At 61.3% G+C, this 16363-nt stretch overlaps 3 protein-coding genes across 4 annotated transcripts in view; 2 read left to right on the top strand and 1 right to left on the bottom strand.

The window, feature by feature from the left end:
- The window catches only part of SCAMP4 (secretory carrier membrane protein 4), a 247195-nt gene that overhangs the window by 40018 nt on the left and 190814 nt on the right, over window positions 1–16363 (top strand). The window lies entirely within an intron of this gene.
- LOC116484293 (uncharacterized protein CSNK1G2-AS1-like) overlaps window positions 11281–16363 on the bottom strand; it is a 9960-nt gene continuing 4877 nt past the window's right edge. Inside the window, exons 2-4 of the mRNA XM_058428134.1 lie at window positions 12361–12555; window positions 11905–12025; window positions 11281–11548 (exon numbers count right to left, since the gene is read on the bottom strand). Of these exons, the coding sequence (XP_058284117.1) occupies window positions 11422–11548; window positions 11905–12025; window positions 12361–12555 (443 nt within the window). The 3' untranslated portion in view covers window positions 11281–11421. The remainder of the gene's footprint in view (window positions 11549–11904; window positions 12026–12360; window positions 12556–16363) is intronic.
- Window positions 13214–16363, top strand: part of CSNK1G2 (casein kinase 1 gamma 2) — a 25224-nt gene continuing 22074 nt past the window's right edge. The window contains exon 1 of one of the 2 annotated variants that reach the window (XR_009209922.1): window positions 13214–13233. The gene's annotated coding sequence lies outside the window, so the exon portion shown is untranslated. The remainder of the gene's footprint in view (window positions 13234–16363) is intronic. The other variant, XM_058428249.1, reaches the window with a different exon arrangement.

Here is a 16363-nt window from a genome sequence, read left to right as displayed (position 1 = left end):
CCTCACCCCTTGCACCCTGGCCCTCGGCGCCCCCAGTGACCCCTGGAGCCCCCGCCCCCACACTCAGTGTCTACTGCCCCCCTGCACCCTGCCGACCCCGCTCCCCGGACCCCAGCGCCCCCCGTCTAACCGCCCCCCACGCTGACCCCCACACTCAGGGACCCCGCCGCCGCAACACCCCGCTGACCCTGCACTCGGGACCCCGGCGCCCCCCACCGCGCTGAACCCGCGCTCAGGACCTCCAGACACAGCCCCACGCTGACCTCCACACTCAGGAGTCTGCCGCCCCAGTGACCCTCACACTCCAGACCCTGTCCCCGCCGCCCCAGTGACCCCCCACTCTGCACCCCGGTGACTGTCGTGCTCCAACTCTCCTGCCCTCCGCTGAGCGTTTAGTCCCCACCCCACCTCCCGCTTTCTTCCTCCACCCAGTGCTCAAGCCCACCGCCCACTCACCCGCGTCCCTCACGCCTCCCCGAGTTCTTGCCCCGAGGCCCCTGCCCACCTGGCCCCATCGCCTTCTCCTGTCTTGGCCTGGCCCCTCCCCACGCAGCTGTGTCCCCGTCCTCACTTTATGGTCCTAAAGCTCTTGAGGGGGAGAGCAGGGGGTGGTGGGGTGGAGGAAGGTGGTCTGATCCGCAGGGACCTGTTGCGGCACTGCCTGGGAACTCCCGGCTGGGCTCGCTGCCCCCTCCCCCTTCCGCTGTGGCCACCGGCTTTGTTTTCCGGAAACGCACGGATCAGGGAGGGAGGGGGAGATGTCTGAGCAGGGCCTGCGGTGGCCTCACCGATCCCGGATTCCCGCCTGGCTCCTCTCTCCCAACTTTCTTAGGGGAAGATTTTCCCGTTGAGGGGCGTGGGGACTGAGAGGACATTCGGGGACTGTTGTGTCTTGAGCTAGAATGGCTTTGGGACAGCTGGTTCTTATTCCTGTGGCCTCCGGATGGCATTGTTTGTAGGAAGCGGACCGGCGGGTTGTCTGTGTAGGTGGAGTCCAGCATCTTCTCCCCGTTACGCTCCACCGTGTGGCCCAGGGCTCCGGGGCGGTCCACAAGGCCATGTGGTGGGGCTCTGCCTCCCCACTCCAGGACATGCAGGAGCCTTCTTGGTGTTTCCTTGCTCTCGGAGGCCCTGGTAGCTCGTGGGTGTGGGAGCTGAGCAGGAAGGTACAAAGGCTCCCGTCTGGGGGAAAAACCCAGCCGTCCCGCCAGGGGAAGGCGCTGGGATTAGGGAGGGGGCTGGTGGGGGTGGCAGCTGGGGATGGAAGCACCCTGGGCTACTCTGCCCTGCACAGCCCAGCCCAGCCTGGGGTGCGTCTGTGCAGAGGACAGACTGTGTGCCAGGGCCCCCAGGTTTGAAAGGGGGAAGTTTGCGGTTGTCACTGGTACTTTGTTTTGTTTTCCCCAGTGTCCACCAAAACGAAACGCTCTGGGCTGGGCTGGGCTGACTGATGAGTTTCCCAGACGGGCAGCCCCCGGGAGTGTGTGCAGGCACGCGCACGCCTGCCTTGACGTCTCTAGGGCCCGGAGTGTTTTGCTCAGCCCCCCACAGTGAGCTCTGAGAGCCGCTTCTGCACAGATGGGAGGGAACGGGAGACCTGCATGCAGGGGAGCCGGGTCTGGACGGGGTCCCAGTGGGAAGGCCAGGTCTGTGGGTGAGAGGCCAGCCGTGTGTCCTGCAGGACCGTGCGGCGGGCAAATGGGGTGAGATGTTGGAGGAGCTGGCTCTGCTCCCTTTACCCCGGTGGGAGGTGAAACCCCAAGTGGTCTGTAGTGTCTGGATTTACTATGCCTGCTGTGCGTTCGGACCTCCTTGTGTGTATAGGGGCTTCCTGTCTGATTTGAACCTGTCTAGTTCCTCTGAAGAGGATGAGGGAGCAGCGCCTCATTGCCTGGGCTCTGGGCAGGTCTGGGAGCCAGGCCGTTTGCAGGATGGCCCGCGATGGTGCAGCACTTTGTGCAGACAGATTTTGTGGAATTGCTGATTTGGGTTTCTTCTTTTTTTCTTCTCCTCCTTTTTAATAATGCAGTAATTACTCTGAGCTACAAAGGAAGTAGGCGAGGGTTTTTTTAATTGAAAGTTCCTGTTGCTCATCCCAAGCTTAGGGGAAGCCAGTATGCCAGCCATTAATGTGGGGATTGGGGTAGTCCTGTTGGTGTGCCAGGCCCGGGGGGTGGGGGGCACTGTGTCTATTGGGACTGGTGGGGGCTTAATGCGCGCCTGAGTGGCAGGCCCCAGCCCCCCAGCAGATGCGTCCGCAGAGCCACTGGGACAGAGGGAAGCTGAGCTTAGGGACAGTCGGAGTTGCTTGCCCTGGGACATCTGGAGAGGGGGATCCTGTTGAGCGTTTGACGTTGCCTCCTTTCTGCATCCCCACCCAGCTGCCCGTCCGTCAAGGCCTTGACTGAGGCCTGGCAGAGGGCGGGTGGTGGGTGGAGGCAGCGCTGTGGGTGCCGTTGGGGCCGAGTGCCAGTCACAGCCTGGCAGGGGCTGCGGGCCTCGGGTGGCGGTGGGCAGGCCAGCATGTGGGGCTGGCTGACTTTCTCTGAACCCACGCGAAGGAGGCCGTGGCCCGAGTCCTGGTTAGTGTCGTGCTGGTGGCAGGCAGCTGTGGGATTCGTCCTCAGGTCAAGTCCCGTGTCCAGCTAGGGCTTGGTGGCCATGTGCGTGTTGGATCGAGCTCTGGTGTCAGGCATGCCGGGTCCGCCTCCCCCATCCCGCTGATCTGCAGATCTGCAAATGCTCCCCCGGCAGCCACAAGAGAGAACCTGTTGGTTGGCGGCCTCTGCAGTCTGGAGGCTCCCCAGGTCGGGAGGCTCCGCTTCTGCTTCTTCCTCATTCTGGAGTTCTCATGGGGCCCGTGCTGTGGGGCTTCCTGGGAAGTGGGTGGAGCGCCCATTTCACAGATGAGGAAGTTGAGGCCTACCTGGCCTGCTTGGGTAGAGGAGGAGGTGGTGTTTCCCGAGGGCTGACTCCCACACCTGTGCTCCTCTGGTCACCTGCCGTGCCAGTGGGAGCAGTGACAGCGAGGGGTGGTGGCCCTGCGGCCAGAGGACAGCCCTCACCGCCTTCCCCATCCTCTCTGCTGGCTCTGTGTCTAGAGGGCTGTGCCGCCCTGTGACTGGCACGTGGGTGCAGCCGTCTGCTGGGTGGGTCTGTCCGGGAGCCCGGCTAACCTGGCTGGGTGGTGGGTACCCCTTTGTGCTACCTCAGCGAGGGCTCAAAGTGAGGGGCTGGGACCACCAGAACGGTGTATTCAATGCACTGCGGGCAGCCCTGCAGTGGGCAGGGATTGAGTGAGGGGTGGGGCCTGCCTGGCTTCTGGCAAGCCCCCCTCTGGCGGGCGGAGCCCAGTGATCCTCCTTCCCTTGCCCGGTTCTCCTGTGGTGGGGCAGGAACCTTTAGCACCCCACCCTTGCCTGCCCTTTTTCTGCCCCCCTCACCACCCACATCAACTTGTCACCAGCAAGGGCATGAGACAAGGCAGGACATGCCCCAGAGGGCCAGCGTGAGCTAGCTGTGCCCAGGAGCATTGCCCATGCTGTCCCCCAGGCACCGTCCGGAAGCCCTGCTGGGTTCTGAGTCCTACAGGCTCCGCAGCCCCTTCTCCCCCTGTCCACAGTCTCTGGCCACCACCACTGCTTGGGGCCCTGCACCAGCCTGTGTGCCCGCAAGGTGCCAGGGCCCCTCTGCAGGTGCAGCCTGAGCTGTGTCCTGGGCCCACAGGGGAGCTGCTTCTCAGACCCCTGGGCCTTACCCAGGCTCCCCCTGCAGCACTCAGGAGGCCCTGGCGCCCGGTGCGGCTGACGGTTGGGGGCGCGCGTCTGAGGTGTGGGGATCGTCTCCCCCTCGCTCAGAGCCCTGAACGTGTCCCCTGCAGCGGGAATCGGGGCAGCCCTCTGGCAGCCCTGCCCAGGGATCCCTCCTGTCACCCTCAGGCGTGCTCCTGGGTGGCCCAGTGGCCTCCCTGCACCATGAGGCCTGAGACAATTTCACGTCACATCATGTTGAAAACAGCCAGCTCTGGCCGGGCATGGTGGCTCACGCCTGTAATCCCAGCACTTTGGGAGGCCGAGGTGGGCAGATCACCTGAGGTCAGGAGTTCAAGACTAGTCTGGCCAACATGGCAAAACTCCATCTCTACTAAAAATACAAAAATTAGCTGGGCATGGTGGCATGCACCCGTAATCCCAGCTACTCGAGAGGCTGAGGCAGGAGAATTGCTTGAACCCAGGAGGTGGAGGTTTTAGTGAGCCAGGATTGTGCCACTGCACTCCAGCCTAGACAACAGAGCAAGACTGCGTCTCAAAAAAAAAAAAAAAAAAAAAAAAGCCGGTTCTTCCTTGATATGCATCTGCTGAACTTACGGGGCACGCTGGGGTAGAGCAGTGGGTCCCTCCCTGGAGAGGCTGTGGGGTGAGGACCGAGGCTGTGGGTGCCGAGTGGGGCAGGCAGCCCAGGGGAGTGGGGCGAGAGACGCTGGTCTGGCCGGCCTGACCCGTGGGGTATGACTCTTGTCACGGCAGATTCCATCCAGGAGCGGAGGCCACGCATGTGTTCCCGGGAGAGGTGGGAAGTGCATTCCGCGGCCTGTCCTGGGGAGGTCACTCCCATTCCACACCTGCAGGGGGAGCTGCCTCACCTCTGTGTCTCAGGCTCTTCAGAAGAGGGGGTGCAGGTGACGGCAGTGGGAAGAAAGACTGCATGAGGCTGGGGGTCACATGCCAGGGCTGGCCCATCGCTATTTATTTATTTATATTTTTTTGAGACGGAGTCTTGCACTGTTGCCCAGGTTGGAGTGCAGTGGCCCGATCTCGGTTCACTGCAAGCTCCGCCTCTTGGGTTCACGCCATTCTCCTGCCTCAGCCTCCCGAGTAGCTGGGACTACACGCGACCGCCACCACGCCTGACTGGTTTTTTGTACTTTTAGTAGAGACGGGGTTTCACCATGTTAGCCAGGATGGTCTCGATCTCCTGACCTCGTGATCCGCTAGACTCCGGCGCCCAGATCTTGGCTCACTGCAAGCTCCGCCTCCTGGGTTCACGCCGTTCTCCTGCCTCAGCCTCCCCAGCAGCTGGGACTACACGTGCACGCCGTCATGCCCGGCTAATTTTTGTATTTTTAGTAGAGACGGGGTTTCACTGTGTTAGCCAGGGTGGTCTCGATCTCCTGATTTTGTGATCCGCCTGCCTCAGCCTCTCAAAGTGCTGGGATTACAGGCATGAGCCACTGTGCCCGGCCTATTCATTTATTTATTTAGAGATGGAGTCTCGCTCTGTTGCGCAGGCTGGAGTGCAGTGGCACGATCTTGGCTCACCGCAACCTCCACCTCCCAGGTCCAAGCGAATCTCCTGCCTCAGCCTCCTGAGTATCTGGGATTACAGGCACGTGCCACCATGCCCAGCAAATTTTTTTGTATTAGTAGAGACAGGATTTCACCATGTTGGTCAGGCTGGTCTCAAACTCCTGACCTTGTGAGCCACCGCGCCTGGCCTATTTATGTTACTTTTTTGAGACGGAGTCTCATTGTGTCGCCCAGGCTGGAGTGCAGTGGCACGATCTTGGCTCACTGCCACCTCTGCCTTCTGGGTTCAAGCAGTTCTCCCACATCAGCCTATTGAGTAGCTGGGATTACAGGCGCACGCCACCGTGCCCGACTGGTTTTTGTATTTTTAGTAGAGACTGGGTTTCACCATGTTGGCTGAGCTGGTCTTGAACTACTGACCTCAGGTGATCCACCTGCTTCAGCCTCCCGCATAGCTGGGATTACTGGCGTGAGCCACGGTGCCCGGCCCTATCGCTATTTATAAGGCAGAGAAAATCTTAGAGGTTTTTTTGTTGTCACCAGCGATGTTTCGTTGATGTGTAATTGCCTTTGCAGGCTTGAAAAAAGTTGTGCTTAAAGGTAATCCCTCAATTATCTGGAAACTTCCATCCTCCGGAGTGAGGCACCCCAAGTCCCGGTCTGGATTCGTGGACAGAGTCCCTGCCCGTGAGGCCTGATGGCCAGCCCTCCCCCCTTGGCCGTGGTGCTTCGGGCCCTGTTGCAGGTGGGACCCGCCCTCCTTAGGGACCTTGTTTCCCAGGTGACTCCAGGTTGCTCATGTAATCTGCGGTGACCTCTGCCCCTTCCCATCTGACCTCTGTCCCCAGGAAACATGGCAGGTGTGCGAGGGCCCGTCCCGTCCGCGGCAGCTGTGCCCCTCGGGCTTCTGCTCCAGTGGTCGTGGGGCAGGGCAGCCGGCACCGATGCCCAGGCTCTGCCTGCGGACAGTTCCCTGGACGGGAGCCTGAGGACAGCGCACGGGACCAGCGTGAGGACACAGACTGGCCCGTGCCTGCCTCTGACTTGCTGGGTGTGCCTTTGAGTTCCTCTGAGGGTGGGTGCGCCGAGGGGGATCCAGACGGGCCCTGGCCACGTACGGGCCAGCCAGAGCCCTGGAGCCTGCAGGTGGGCTGGGACAGGGCTTGTGGCCGCAGGGGTGGTGTGCGTGTGCGCTGGTGTCTGCACAGGTGTGTGTGTGCCGTGCCATCACGCTGGTCAGGCCTGTACGCCGCGGAGGGGGGCACTGTGTGGGGCTTGCTGCCTGAGCCCTGGGTGGACCATGGGTGCCCCATGAGAAGTTGGCAGGGACCTCCACTGCCCCTCGGACCTCGCCCGCGGCCCTGGGCAGTGGGTGCGGTGACATCCTCGGGCCCCCTTGAGTCAGCTCGTCCTCCTTGTGCGCGGGCGCTGGCCTCTCCTTCCTGTGGGCACACAGCCCCGGTTCCTCTGAAAGCTTCATGGGCCGGGACCCCAGAGGAGCTGGTTAAACCCTGGCCCTGTGAGCAGGAGGTGTGGCTTCGGGGGGCAGCCCAGCCGTGGGTTCAGACTTGATCCTGCACCGGAGGGAGCCATTCTGGGAGGCCGCTGCCCCGGGCTCTGTGCCGCCTCCTCTCATCCCCAGGGTGCTGGCCAGAGCCAGGCTTGCAGCATTTCTTAAAATTCACGATCCCAGCCGGGCACGGTGGCTCACGCCTGTCGAGGCGGGGGGGATCAGAGGTCAGGAGGTCGAGACCATCCTGGTAACAGGTGAGACCCCGTCTTAAAAAATAAAAAATTCAGGAAAAAAAAAAAATCGATCCTATCACACTGACCCAGGTTACTGTCCTCTCACCAGCCTGGTTTCGGTGTGGTCCTTAGAGCATGAGCCGCTTTTTTTTTGGTTGAAACATAATTCACATTTGGTAAAATTCAGCAACGTGTGCACATAAGTGGTTTTTGTACAGCTGACCCTTGCGCAGGGTGGGGTTTAGGCAGCAGCCCCTCATGCAGTAAAATCCCCGCATATAGCTTTCGAGTCCTCCAGACGCCGCTGCCGACAGCCTGCTGGTGACCAGAGGCCTCAGGAGGACACGTGGTCCACACACACATCCCTTGTGTGTTGCGTTAGGTGCTGCTGCGTTCTCACAGTGAGGGAAGCTGGAGCCCAGAACGTGTGGAGAGAAGCAGAAGGAAGAGACACCGTTTGCTCTTCACGCAGTGGCACTGACGCTCATGGAAGCCTCCGTCCTCCTCGTGTTCATGTTGAGGGCTGAGGAAGGGAGGGTGGGTCTCGCTGTCTCGGGTGGCAGAGCGGGAGGGAGCCAGGAGAGGCCAGCGCCCTCAGGGCAACCTTTATTGAAAAAAATCCATCAGAGTGGACTTGTCAGTTCAAACCTGCCGTGGTCAAGGCTCCTCTGTGTGTGCAGCCACCACCTCTAATTCCAGAGTGTTCTCATCACCTGCAAAGGGAGCCCTGGCCCCATCAGCAGTCAGCCTTCCACACCGTCCTTTCCAGAACCTTCCCAGCTTCCCAAATTGAGACGCTGTCCTGGTGAAACGTTCACTCCCTTGCCCTCTCCAGCCCCTGGCACCCCCATCCTACTTTCTGGCTCCGTGACTCTGAGGGCTCTAGGGACCTCCTAGGGGTGGAATCACACGGGATGAGGCCTTGTGTGTCTCGCGTCTCTCACTGAGCGTGACGTCCTCGGTGCATCCGCGCCGTGGCCCGCGTCCGAGCCTCGCTCCTGTTCATGGCTGAGTCGTGTTCCGGCGCGTGGGTGGCCACGTGTTTGTTTCTGTGATAGATGTTTGCATGGCATCCGCGTGTGGCTGCTGCGAGCATCCATGTCCGGTTCCCATGTGGCCGCGTGATTGTTCTCTCAGGTGGACGTCTACCGCTGGTCACATGGCAACTCCCGGTTGGACCGTTTGAGGAGCCGCAGATCGCCATCCACACCTGCACTGTTTGGGTCCACTGTTTGGGTTTTGGGGACTGGATCTCTGCACAGCGATGACCACTCCCCTCTTCCGGTGACTTGGTTTCTCTCGGCGTTTCTCTTGTCCTTCGGCCCAATGCCTCTGGCCTGCATCAGGGACCCTGCTGTCCTGATCTCCACGCCGTCTAGAAAGCCAGGGGTCCTGCATATGCCTGGTGTCCCCACTGCCTTGTCAGGTACAGGGCCAGATCCTGCACCCTGTGACAAGCATGGGCAGTGGGACAGACAGACAGATGTGCTGCCCGTGACCTTCACCACAGTGAGTTCAGAGGCTGGAGGCATCCAGTGTCCATAGAGTGACCAGCAGGCCTCGGCTTCACAGGATCATTGAGGTGGCCCTGGCCTTTCGAGGCCACAAAAATCAATGTTTATTTTTATTTTATTTATGTATTTATTTATGAGACGGAGTCTCACTCTGTCGCCCAGGCGGGAGCGCAGTGGCGCAATCTCGGCTCACTGCAAGCTCCGCCTCCCCGATTCACGCCATTCTCCTGCCTCAGCCTCCCAAATAGCTGGGACTACAGGCGCCCACCACCACGCCCGGCTAATTTTTTGTATTTTTAGTAGAGACGGGGTTTCACTGTGTTAGTTGGGATGGTCTCGATCTCCTGACCTCGTGATGCACCCACCTCAGCCTCCCAGAGTGCTGGGATTATAGGCGTGAGCCACCGCGCCTGGCCATCAGTGTTTATTTTTAAGTAGCGAAAGAGAACTCAGCAATGTTGGAGAACTTGAACATTACAGCAACATCTGAAGAAGGCGTTCTTTCACAAACCTCAGATTCCAGGAGATGAGCACTGTCCGCTTTTCAGAGAAAATTGTCCGAGGCCTCTGGGAGACAGGGGTGGGTGCGCTTAGAAACAGCCAAGGCCTCCTTCCATGTTGGGACCGACGGGCCTCCCTGGGCTGGCCCGGCCTAAATCCGCTGCTGCCCACCAAACACCAAAGCGCCTTCTTGTGCCCCAGAGGCCACCAGCGCCCATCCCCCCGCCTCCCTCCCAGCCAGCGTCAGGTGGGGACCTGGCCGCTGGAAGGGAGGTGTCACCTGCTCTGGGGCATCGAGGAGGGGCGGGCTGTGGGAGTTTTGCTGGAGACCCTCCAGGTGGGGTTATGGGGTATCGTGGCGGAGCGTGTTGGGAAGTTTTGGGTGAGCTGGGCATGTATTCGCCTTGGTGCCCCCCTAGGTCCCTAGGTGATCCACGTGCCCAGTTTTCAGGGGAGACCGTGGGGGTCAGAGAGCTGGCCAGGTGGGTGGTCTGTGTCTGTCCCCTGCTGTTGAAATGAGGGGAGGTGAGAGGAGATGCCGTGTGCCTGGGGAGGCAACATTTTCTGCCATTTGGCCGGTTTATAAAAATCAAAGATGGCTGGGCGCGGTGGCTCACGCCTGTAATCCCAGCAGTTTGGGAGGCCGAGGAGGGCGGATCACGAGATAAGGAGATCGAGACCATCCTGGCTAACATGGTGAAACCCCGTCTCTACTAAAAATGTACAAAAAATTAGCCGGGCATGGTGGCAGGCACCTGTAGTCCCAGCTACTTGGGAGGCTGAGGCAGAAGAATGGCGTGAACCCAGGAGGCGGAGCTTGCAGTGAGCCGAGATCGCACCACTGCACTCCAGCCTGGGCGACAGAGCGAGACTCCGTCTCAAAAAAAAAAAAAAAGAAAGATGGGAGCCTGCTGGGACCGTTTGATTTCTTCCTATTCAGACCCTGCCAGATCCTGAGGCCGGCCGCCTGTGTCCCCTTGGTCCTCCGGGGCTCCTTGAGGAGGCAGCACCAGCTGTGGTGTGCATGATGGACGGGGGTCCCAGTTGGGGGGTGCAGCCTCCTGATGGGCCAGGACGGGGCTGCTTGGGTGCCCTCAGGATGTGCAGGCTGCACGAGAGGAAGTGGTGAGAGTCCACCTCCCCACCGTCCTCTTCTCTGCTGTTTTTTTTTTTATTTTTAGACAGAGTCTCGCTCTGTCCCCCAGGCTGGAGTGCAGTGTGCGATCTCGGCTCACTGCAAGCTCCGCCTCCCGGGTTCACGCCATTCTCCTGCCTCAGCCTCCCGAGCAGCTGGGACTACAGGCGCCCGCCACCACGCCCGGCTAATTTTTTGTATTTTTAGTAGAGACGGGGGTTTCACTGTGTTAGTGAAGATGGTCTCGATCTCCTGACCTCGTGATCCGCCCTCCTCGGCCTCCCAAAGTGCTGGGATTACAGGCGTGAGCCACCGCTCCCGGCCATTCTCTGCTGTTTTCTGACTCAGCATCGTGAAACATGACCTTAAGCTGAGAAGTGGTGAGATTGGGGCCATCTTCATTTCTACATAAGGCCGCGTTCCTGTTTACTGGGGGCTAGGACTTGGCATGTCTTTTTGGGGGATAGCCCAACCCTTCTGTGTGAAAGAGGTCGTGATGGTCATTGCAGGACAGCAAGGACACCTTGGCCCCTTGGTGGGCAGTGGGTGCAGGGCTGGACGAGGCCCAGGGGGCAGAAGCTAGTGTGGCGATAGCGTGTGTCATCTGCGGCCTGTGAGCACTGAGAATGCCCGTGTGACGGAGGGCGGGGTGCTTCCTCGTGCTCAACTTTTTTTTTTTTTCTTGAGACAGAGTCTTGCTCTGTCGCCAAGGCTGGAGTGCAGTGGCGCCATCTTGGCTTACTGCAGCCTCCACCTCCTGGGTTCAAGTGATTCTCCTGCCTCAGCCTCCCGAGTAGCTGGGATTACCGGCGTCCGCCGCTACGCCCAGATAATTTTTTATTTTTAGAAGAGACGGGGTTTCACTATGTTGTCCAGGATGGTCTCAAACTCCTGACCTCAAGTAATCTGCCCACCTCGGCCTCCTAAAGTGTGCATATCTTTTTAATAACAATATATTTGACGATGATTTAACAAACCCAATCCTTGAAGGCCCTTGATAAAAGCTGAGGTGAATACAGGCCTGACTCTGAGGGGCACGCGCCTAGCAGGCGTCGCCCGCACACAGGGCCAGGAGCCGAGTCGTGCAGGACCGGATGGAGGCCAGGGGATGTAGAAGACCTGGGCAGCTCCCCAGGACCAAGCCCTCTTGCCTGGGGCTCCACGGGGAATTAGGCCGAATCCCGCTGTGCCCTTCACTCTGCAGCCCTCGTGGGGATCATCACAGAGGCAGGAGCCGGCAACCGAGGTGACTGCCTTCGGGTGGAGGGATACCGGGGTGGGACATCGCCTGGCGGCTCCCACACGATGAGGGGAGAAGGCACTCCAGTCCGGGTGGCAGAGCGAGACTGTCTGAAGGAAAAAAAAAAAGGAAATGTAGAAACGCAGCCCACCCAGGTTTTCCACGGCTGTTCACGGTTATGCTTCTGGAAGGACCAGTGTCCTCTCAGACCTAGCAGGATTCCGATGGGAGCCACCCCGGGTCCCACTCGTCCCCGGGACCTGCCGTGGGAGGTTTCTTTCCTGGTGGGGTGCCTGACTGCCTGCATGCTCCCCCCACTGTGGCACCACTTGGAGGTGGGGACCCCTGCCCCCCTGGCAAGACCGAGTCAGCTCTGCCCCCGGGCCGGGGTGTAGGAACCAGAGCTGAGGCTGCTGAGGTGGATCAGGGTTGCTGTGGGGGCCGGGGTGGGGGTGTTCTCACTTCCCCCAGAGTCCCGAAGGCCGTCTTCGTGTTGGATTTGATGCAGATGTGTCCACTTTGCATTTGTTGGTGGCGTCTGAGGCTCTGGAGTCCATGGCAGCCTTGCCTCCATTTGCATAATCTGAATTTTGGGAAAATTGCCCCTGTGTGGAGAAGTTGCAGGGACAGTGCCCTCCGTCAAGGCTGCTAGTGGCGTTTGCTATGTGTGTCCGGTGCTGGGTGAGTGCCAGCTTTTCCCTGGTCAGCTCTGCCCGTGGTCCTCACCTGTGGTCTGTGCCATCACCAGGGCGAGGCTGACCTGTGGGACGGGGTCCCTGCGCAGCCTCGCCGCTCCCCCGTCCCCCCAACAGGGTCTGGTCCCAGCTGCCATTGCGCAGCCTTGCTGCCTCCCACCAAGTCAGGGTCCGGTCCTGGCCACCTTTCTGCGGTTGCTTGTGGCCCTCCTGTGTTCTTTACCTGGATCCTTGCCTTTGCTGATGGCAGCCTGTGACGGTTCAGCTGCATTCTCGGAGGCCAGCTCTCCTTGTGGGCGTCTCTGGTGCAGTCGGTGCAGTGAGGTTGGCTTCTGCCGTGGATGGGGCCTTCTCGTGGTGATGACAGTCGCCCTTGGTCTGGTGTCTGCAGTGCTCTGAGGACCGGCCCTGCCCGTCCCTGGCGTTCATTCCTCAGCCTCGTCCCATGGGGTGGGCGGCTTCCCTCCTCTCCCTGATTTGTGGGGTGTTTCTCTTTTGCACCCGATGCATTAAACCCATTACCGGCCTAGGTCAGCCTCAGGTTGGTTTGTCCCAGCCACGACAGCTCCTGCGCCTCTCCATTGTGGAGGGCGCCCTTCCGTCTGCCCTGCGTCACTGGGCTGGGCCTGGCCCCACTCTGCTGTGGCCCTGGGACTGGAAGTATGTGCTGCCCTGGTGTTCGGGGGCTTGTGGGTCCTGGGGCGCTGCAACCCCTCATTCTCTTTCCTTGGGGTGCAGATGAATCGGGGTGGCAGGGAACCGAGCCCACAGTGGCCAGCTCCTGCGGCCCCAAGTCAGTGGGCAGGGCTGGCCTGGACAGAGCTGCCCAGAAGGGTCTGTGGCTGGGTCCACATGAGTCTAGGTGCCTCTGAGGGCACTGGGACGGGGATGGCCTGCACCTGCCCAGCCCAGTGAGGTCCCTGGCCTCCCTTCAGCTTTGCCCTGGGCTCTGGGCTGAGGGCTGTGTGGTGATGTCAGCCCAGGGACTGTGACATCACTCAGTGGAGACAGTCAGAGAAGGGGGTGCCCGGGGCCCTTCCCGGGGAACTGGCCCTGGGCCCAGACCAGATGGAGGACCCCAAGAAGAACAGGGCAGGTAGCGGCCTGAGGCCAGGGCTGGGGAAGGAGGTGGGAGCTGACGGGGAGAGAGCAGCCCCTTGTGGGGATGGCTGCAATCCCCTCGTTGGCTCCCGGGAGCCATCCGTGGCGTGTGACCCGGAGCCGGCACTTGCCCCTTGGGACGGAATTGTGGCTGCGTGGGTTGGATGGAGGCTGGGTGAGGATCAGCATCCCTTCCTCCCTCCCTGGGATCGTTGCTTTTTACTGTGGCCCTCAGGCATGGCAGGGCAGGCCCCCAATCCCCAAGCCTGCGTGGGCACAGTGGGTGCCCAGCCTTCATGTCCCCACTTCCTTCCAGGCCCCGGCCTTGTCTGGCTTCCCTTGGGCACCCCCTGGGGTTCGGAGAGCCCCAGAAGAGGCCGGGCTCTTTCTCCTTGGTGATGGACGGGTGCTGGGCCCTGACCGAGTGGTGACCGCCTCCAGGGAGTGGTCTGCACCCTCAGAAGCTGCTGAGTCTTGGGGTGGCGGCTCTTGTAGGGGCGGGGGAGCTGGGCACCCGCCCTGTGCCCACGGAACACAGTCCAGGGTGGCGGCCCTGCCTGCCCTCTGACTGTACTCCTGCTGCTGCTGCTGCTGCTGCTGCTGCTGCTGCTGTGAGGGCCTCAGGCGCAGGTGGTGACCGTCGGGGCCACTCCTGAGGTGGGGGACGTGGGCTGGCGGCCACTGTGGGCAGCAGGTTTGCAAGCAGTGCTCCTGTTTTGCACTGGGCTGCCCTACACCGGCTGCGGGTCAGCACCCCTCACTGAGGCTCAGGCTGAGGTGAGGCTCCGTGGGGCGGGCGTGTGCCCAGGGCAGGGTCTTCTCCGTCCATGTCAGGCTTAGGGTGGGTGTGGCTGGGCCCTGCCTCTGCTCTCTGCCCACGACCCCCTCAGAGGGGCTGTGGTGAGGTGCTTGGAGGTGTGATCCAGCCCTCAGTGTGCAGGGAGTGCTCAGTGGACCCCCCGTGCCACTGCTGTCACCAGAGAAGGCTGCTGCCCACCCCGGGCTCCATCTGCAAAGCCGGGTGTGCATCTGTGTAGCTCAGCTCTGCAGGGCACAGTGGGGTTTGCTCCCAGCCCCGAGGCCGGGCACAGGGAGGCCAGTGCTCGTCCAGGGGCCCAGAGAGAAAGTAGCAGCCCCCACCTGCCTGGGCCACAACTGCCAAGACCACTGTATCAGAACACACGCCAGCAGGGCAGTCTGCTTGGTGGCCGGGCGGAGCGGGGTCGGCACACAGCCTGGGCCGGCCTTCACCCCAGCTCCCAACGGTGTTGGGTCCCTGAGTGCAGGGCCTGCCCCTTTCTCATCCTCTTGCCTGCAGGTCATGGGGCAGGGGTGCCGAGAGCCCCTGCGGGAGCCAGGACCTGAAAGGTGACGGTCACCACCCAGACGAGTGGCCAGGGGTCGCACAGGGAGGCTTCCAGGGGAATGCCAGGAGCAGTGGGGCCCTAGACCCAGCAGTGGGTAGACCCAGCAGGGCAGTGCTCACGTCGCAGGTTCTGGAGGGTGGGGCTTGTCATCTGTGCAGGTGCAGCTGGGTTGGGGATTTGGTGCTTTTTGCTCTGCAAAAGCCGGAACGCGCGTAGCTGAGCCGAGATCAGACAGCATGGTGGCTCATGCCTCTCGCCCCGGCTTCTTGAGAGGATGAGGCAGGAAAATTGCTTGAACTTGGGAGGCGGAGGTTGTAATGAGCCGAGATCGCGCCACTGCACTCCAGCCTGGGTGATGGAGCTAGATCCTGTCTCAAAAAACAGAAAGAAGACCACACGTCCTAGCCCGCAAGGCCACTCTGTACTCAGACCTGGCAGCTGTGGCTGCAGCACAGGCGCTCACCCTGCGGCACTGGCCCTTTCAGTGGTTGGTGTTGACCCTCCACGGAGGGGCTGGGTGGGGTGTGTTCAGTCCCATCTGGGTGGACTGAGTGTTGGGGATGGGAGAGTGTTTAAGGAGGTGGCCGTTACAGACTCCAGCATCAGGAGACATGGGGCCGTGGGTCATGCCCGCATCCGTGGGAGCTGTGAGACAGCCGTCCAGAAGCTTCTGCCTCCGGGCCAGAAGGACTCCCCAGAGAGCCCCAGGAGGCTCGTTCTGGAATTTAGGGCTCAGCCTCGATGAACCTGACCAGGCGGCAGTTGATTGGGTTAATTCAGTTCATTAATCACACATCACTCATGGTGTCTTAGCAGAAGGAACTGACCAAGCCAGTGGCTCACCTGGAAGAAAGAAGGAGGGAGAAGGTGGGGATTCTGCAGAAGGAAGGCTGGTGGTGGCGCCTGCCTTCGACGGTCGTGCCCTGATGCTGCGTGGCTTAAACGGTGCCACCTGGAGATTGGTGGGCGGGATTGGGCCTCTGGGGGACCCCGGCTGTGGAGAGGGCGAGGCAGGGACCGCTAGAAAGAAAAGCAACCTGGACACAGGCCCCACCTCCCTCCAGGCAGCCCCACAGGCTCGAGGGCCACTGTGGCAGGAGGGATAGCCTAGATGGAGAGCAGGCAAGTGGCCCTGTGCCCGGGAGGGTGCCTTGCCCAGCCTGGAGGCCCGCAAGGATGAGAAGCAGTGTGTGCCCGGGAGGTCACGTGGGCACCACAGACGGAAGTGGAGCCGGGGGAGAGGTGTCCCGGGATGCACCAGGCGCTTGTGCAAACCAGGTGCTAAGGAGAGAGCAGCCTGGAAGAGAAGGGGGCTGCCCCGAGCGGCTTGGGTGGCCCGGCTTGTGGGAGACCTTGGGTTTGCTGTTAGGAGGGACAGTGAGCGCAGGCGCCTGTGTCTCTACTTCATGTTTGTCCTCACTGAGGGAGCCGAGCAGATGCCTTTGCCCCTGCAGGTCTCCCATGTCCCCTCGCCCGGGGCGCGCTCCACAGGCCAGGCCGCTTTCACAGCTCACCAAACAGGCAGACTGGAGGGTGCGCAGGACCCCAGGTGACTGCAGACGTGGGCGCAGAGGGGCCTCTGAGGGCGTCTGGCTGCATCCGAGCAGCTGCCGGATCTCCCCTGGAAACACCGGGGTGTGTGCTCGGCGGGCGTCGTGTGTGTGTGTGTGTGTGGGGTGGGCGCTCGGCGGGCGTCGTGTGTGTGTGTGTGGGGTGGGCGCTCGGCGGGCGCACACCCCACACACACACGGCGCCCGC

The sequence above is a fragment of the Hylobates moloch genome, unplaced genomic scaffold (assembly GCF_009828535.3).
Source record: "Hylobates moloch isolate HMO894 unplaced genomic scaffold, HMol_V3 SCAFFOLD_15, whole genome shotgun sequence".
Classification (NCBI taxonomy): Eukaryota; Metazoa; Chordata; class Mammalia; order Primates; family Hylobatidae; genus Hylobates; species Hylobates moloch.
The sequence above is the reverse complement of the archived record's forward strand: the minus strand, read 5'-3'. Positions and strand labels throughout refer to the sequence as shown.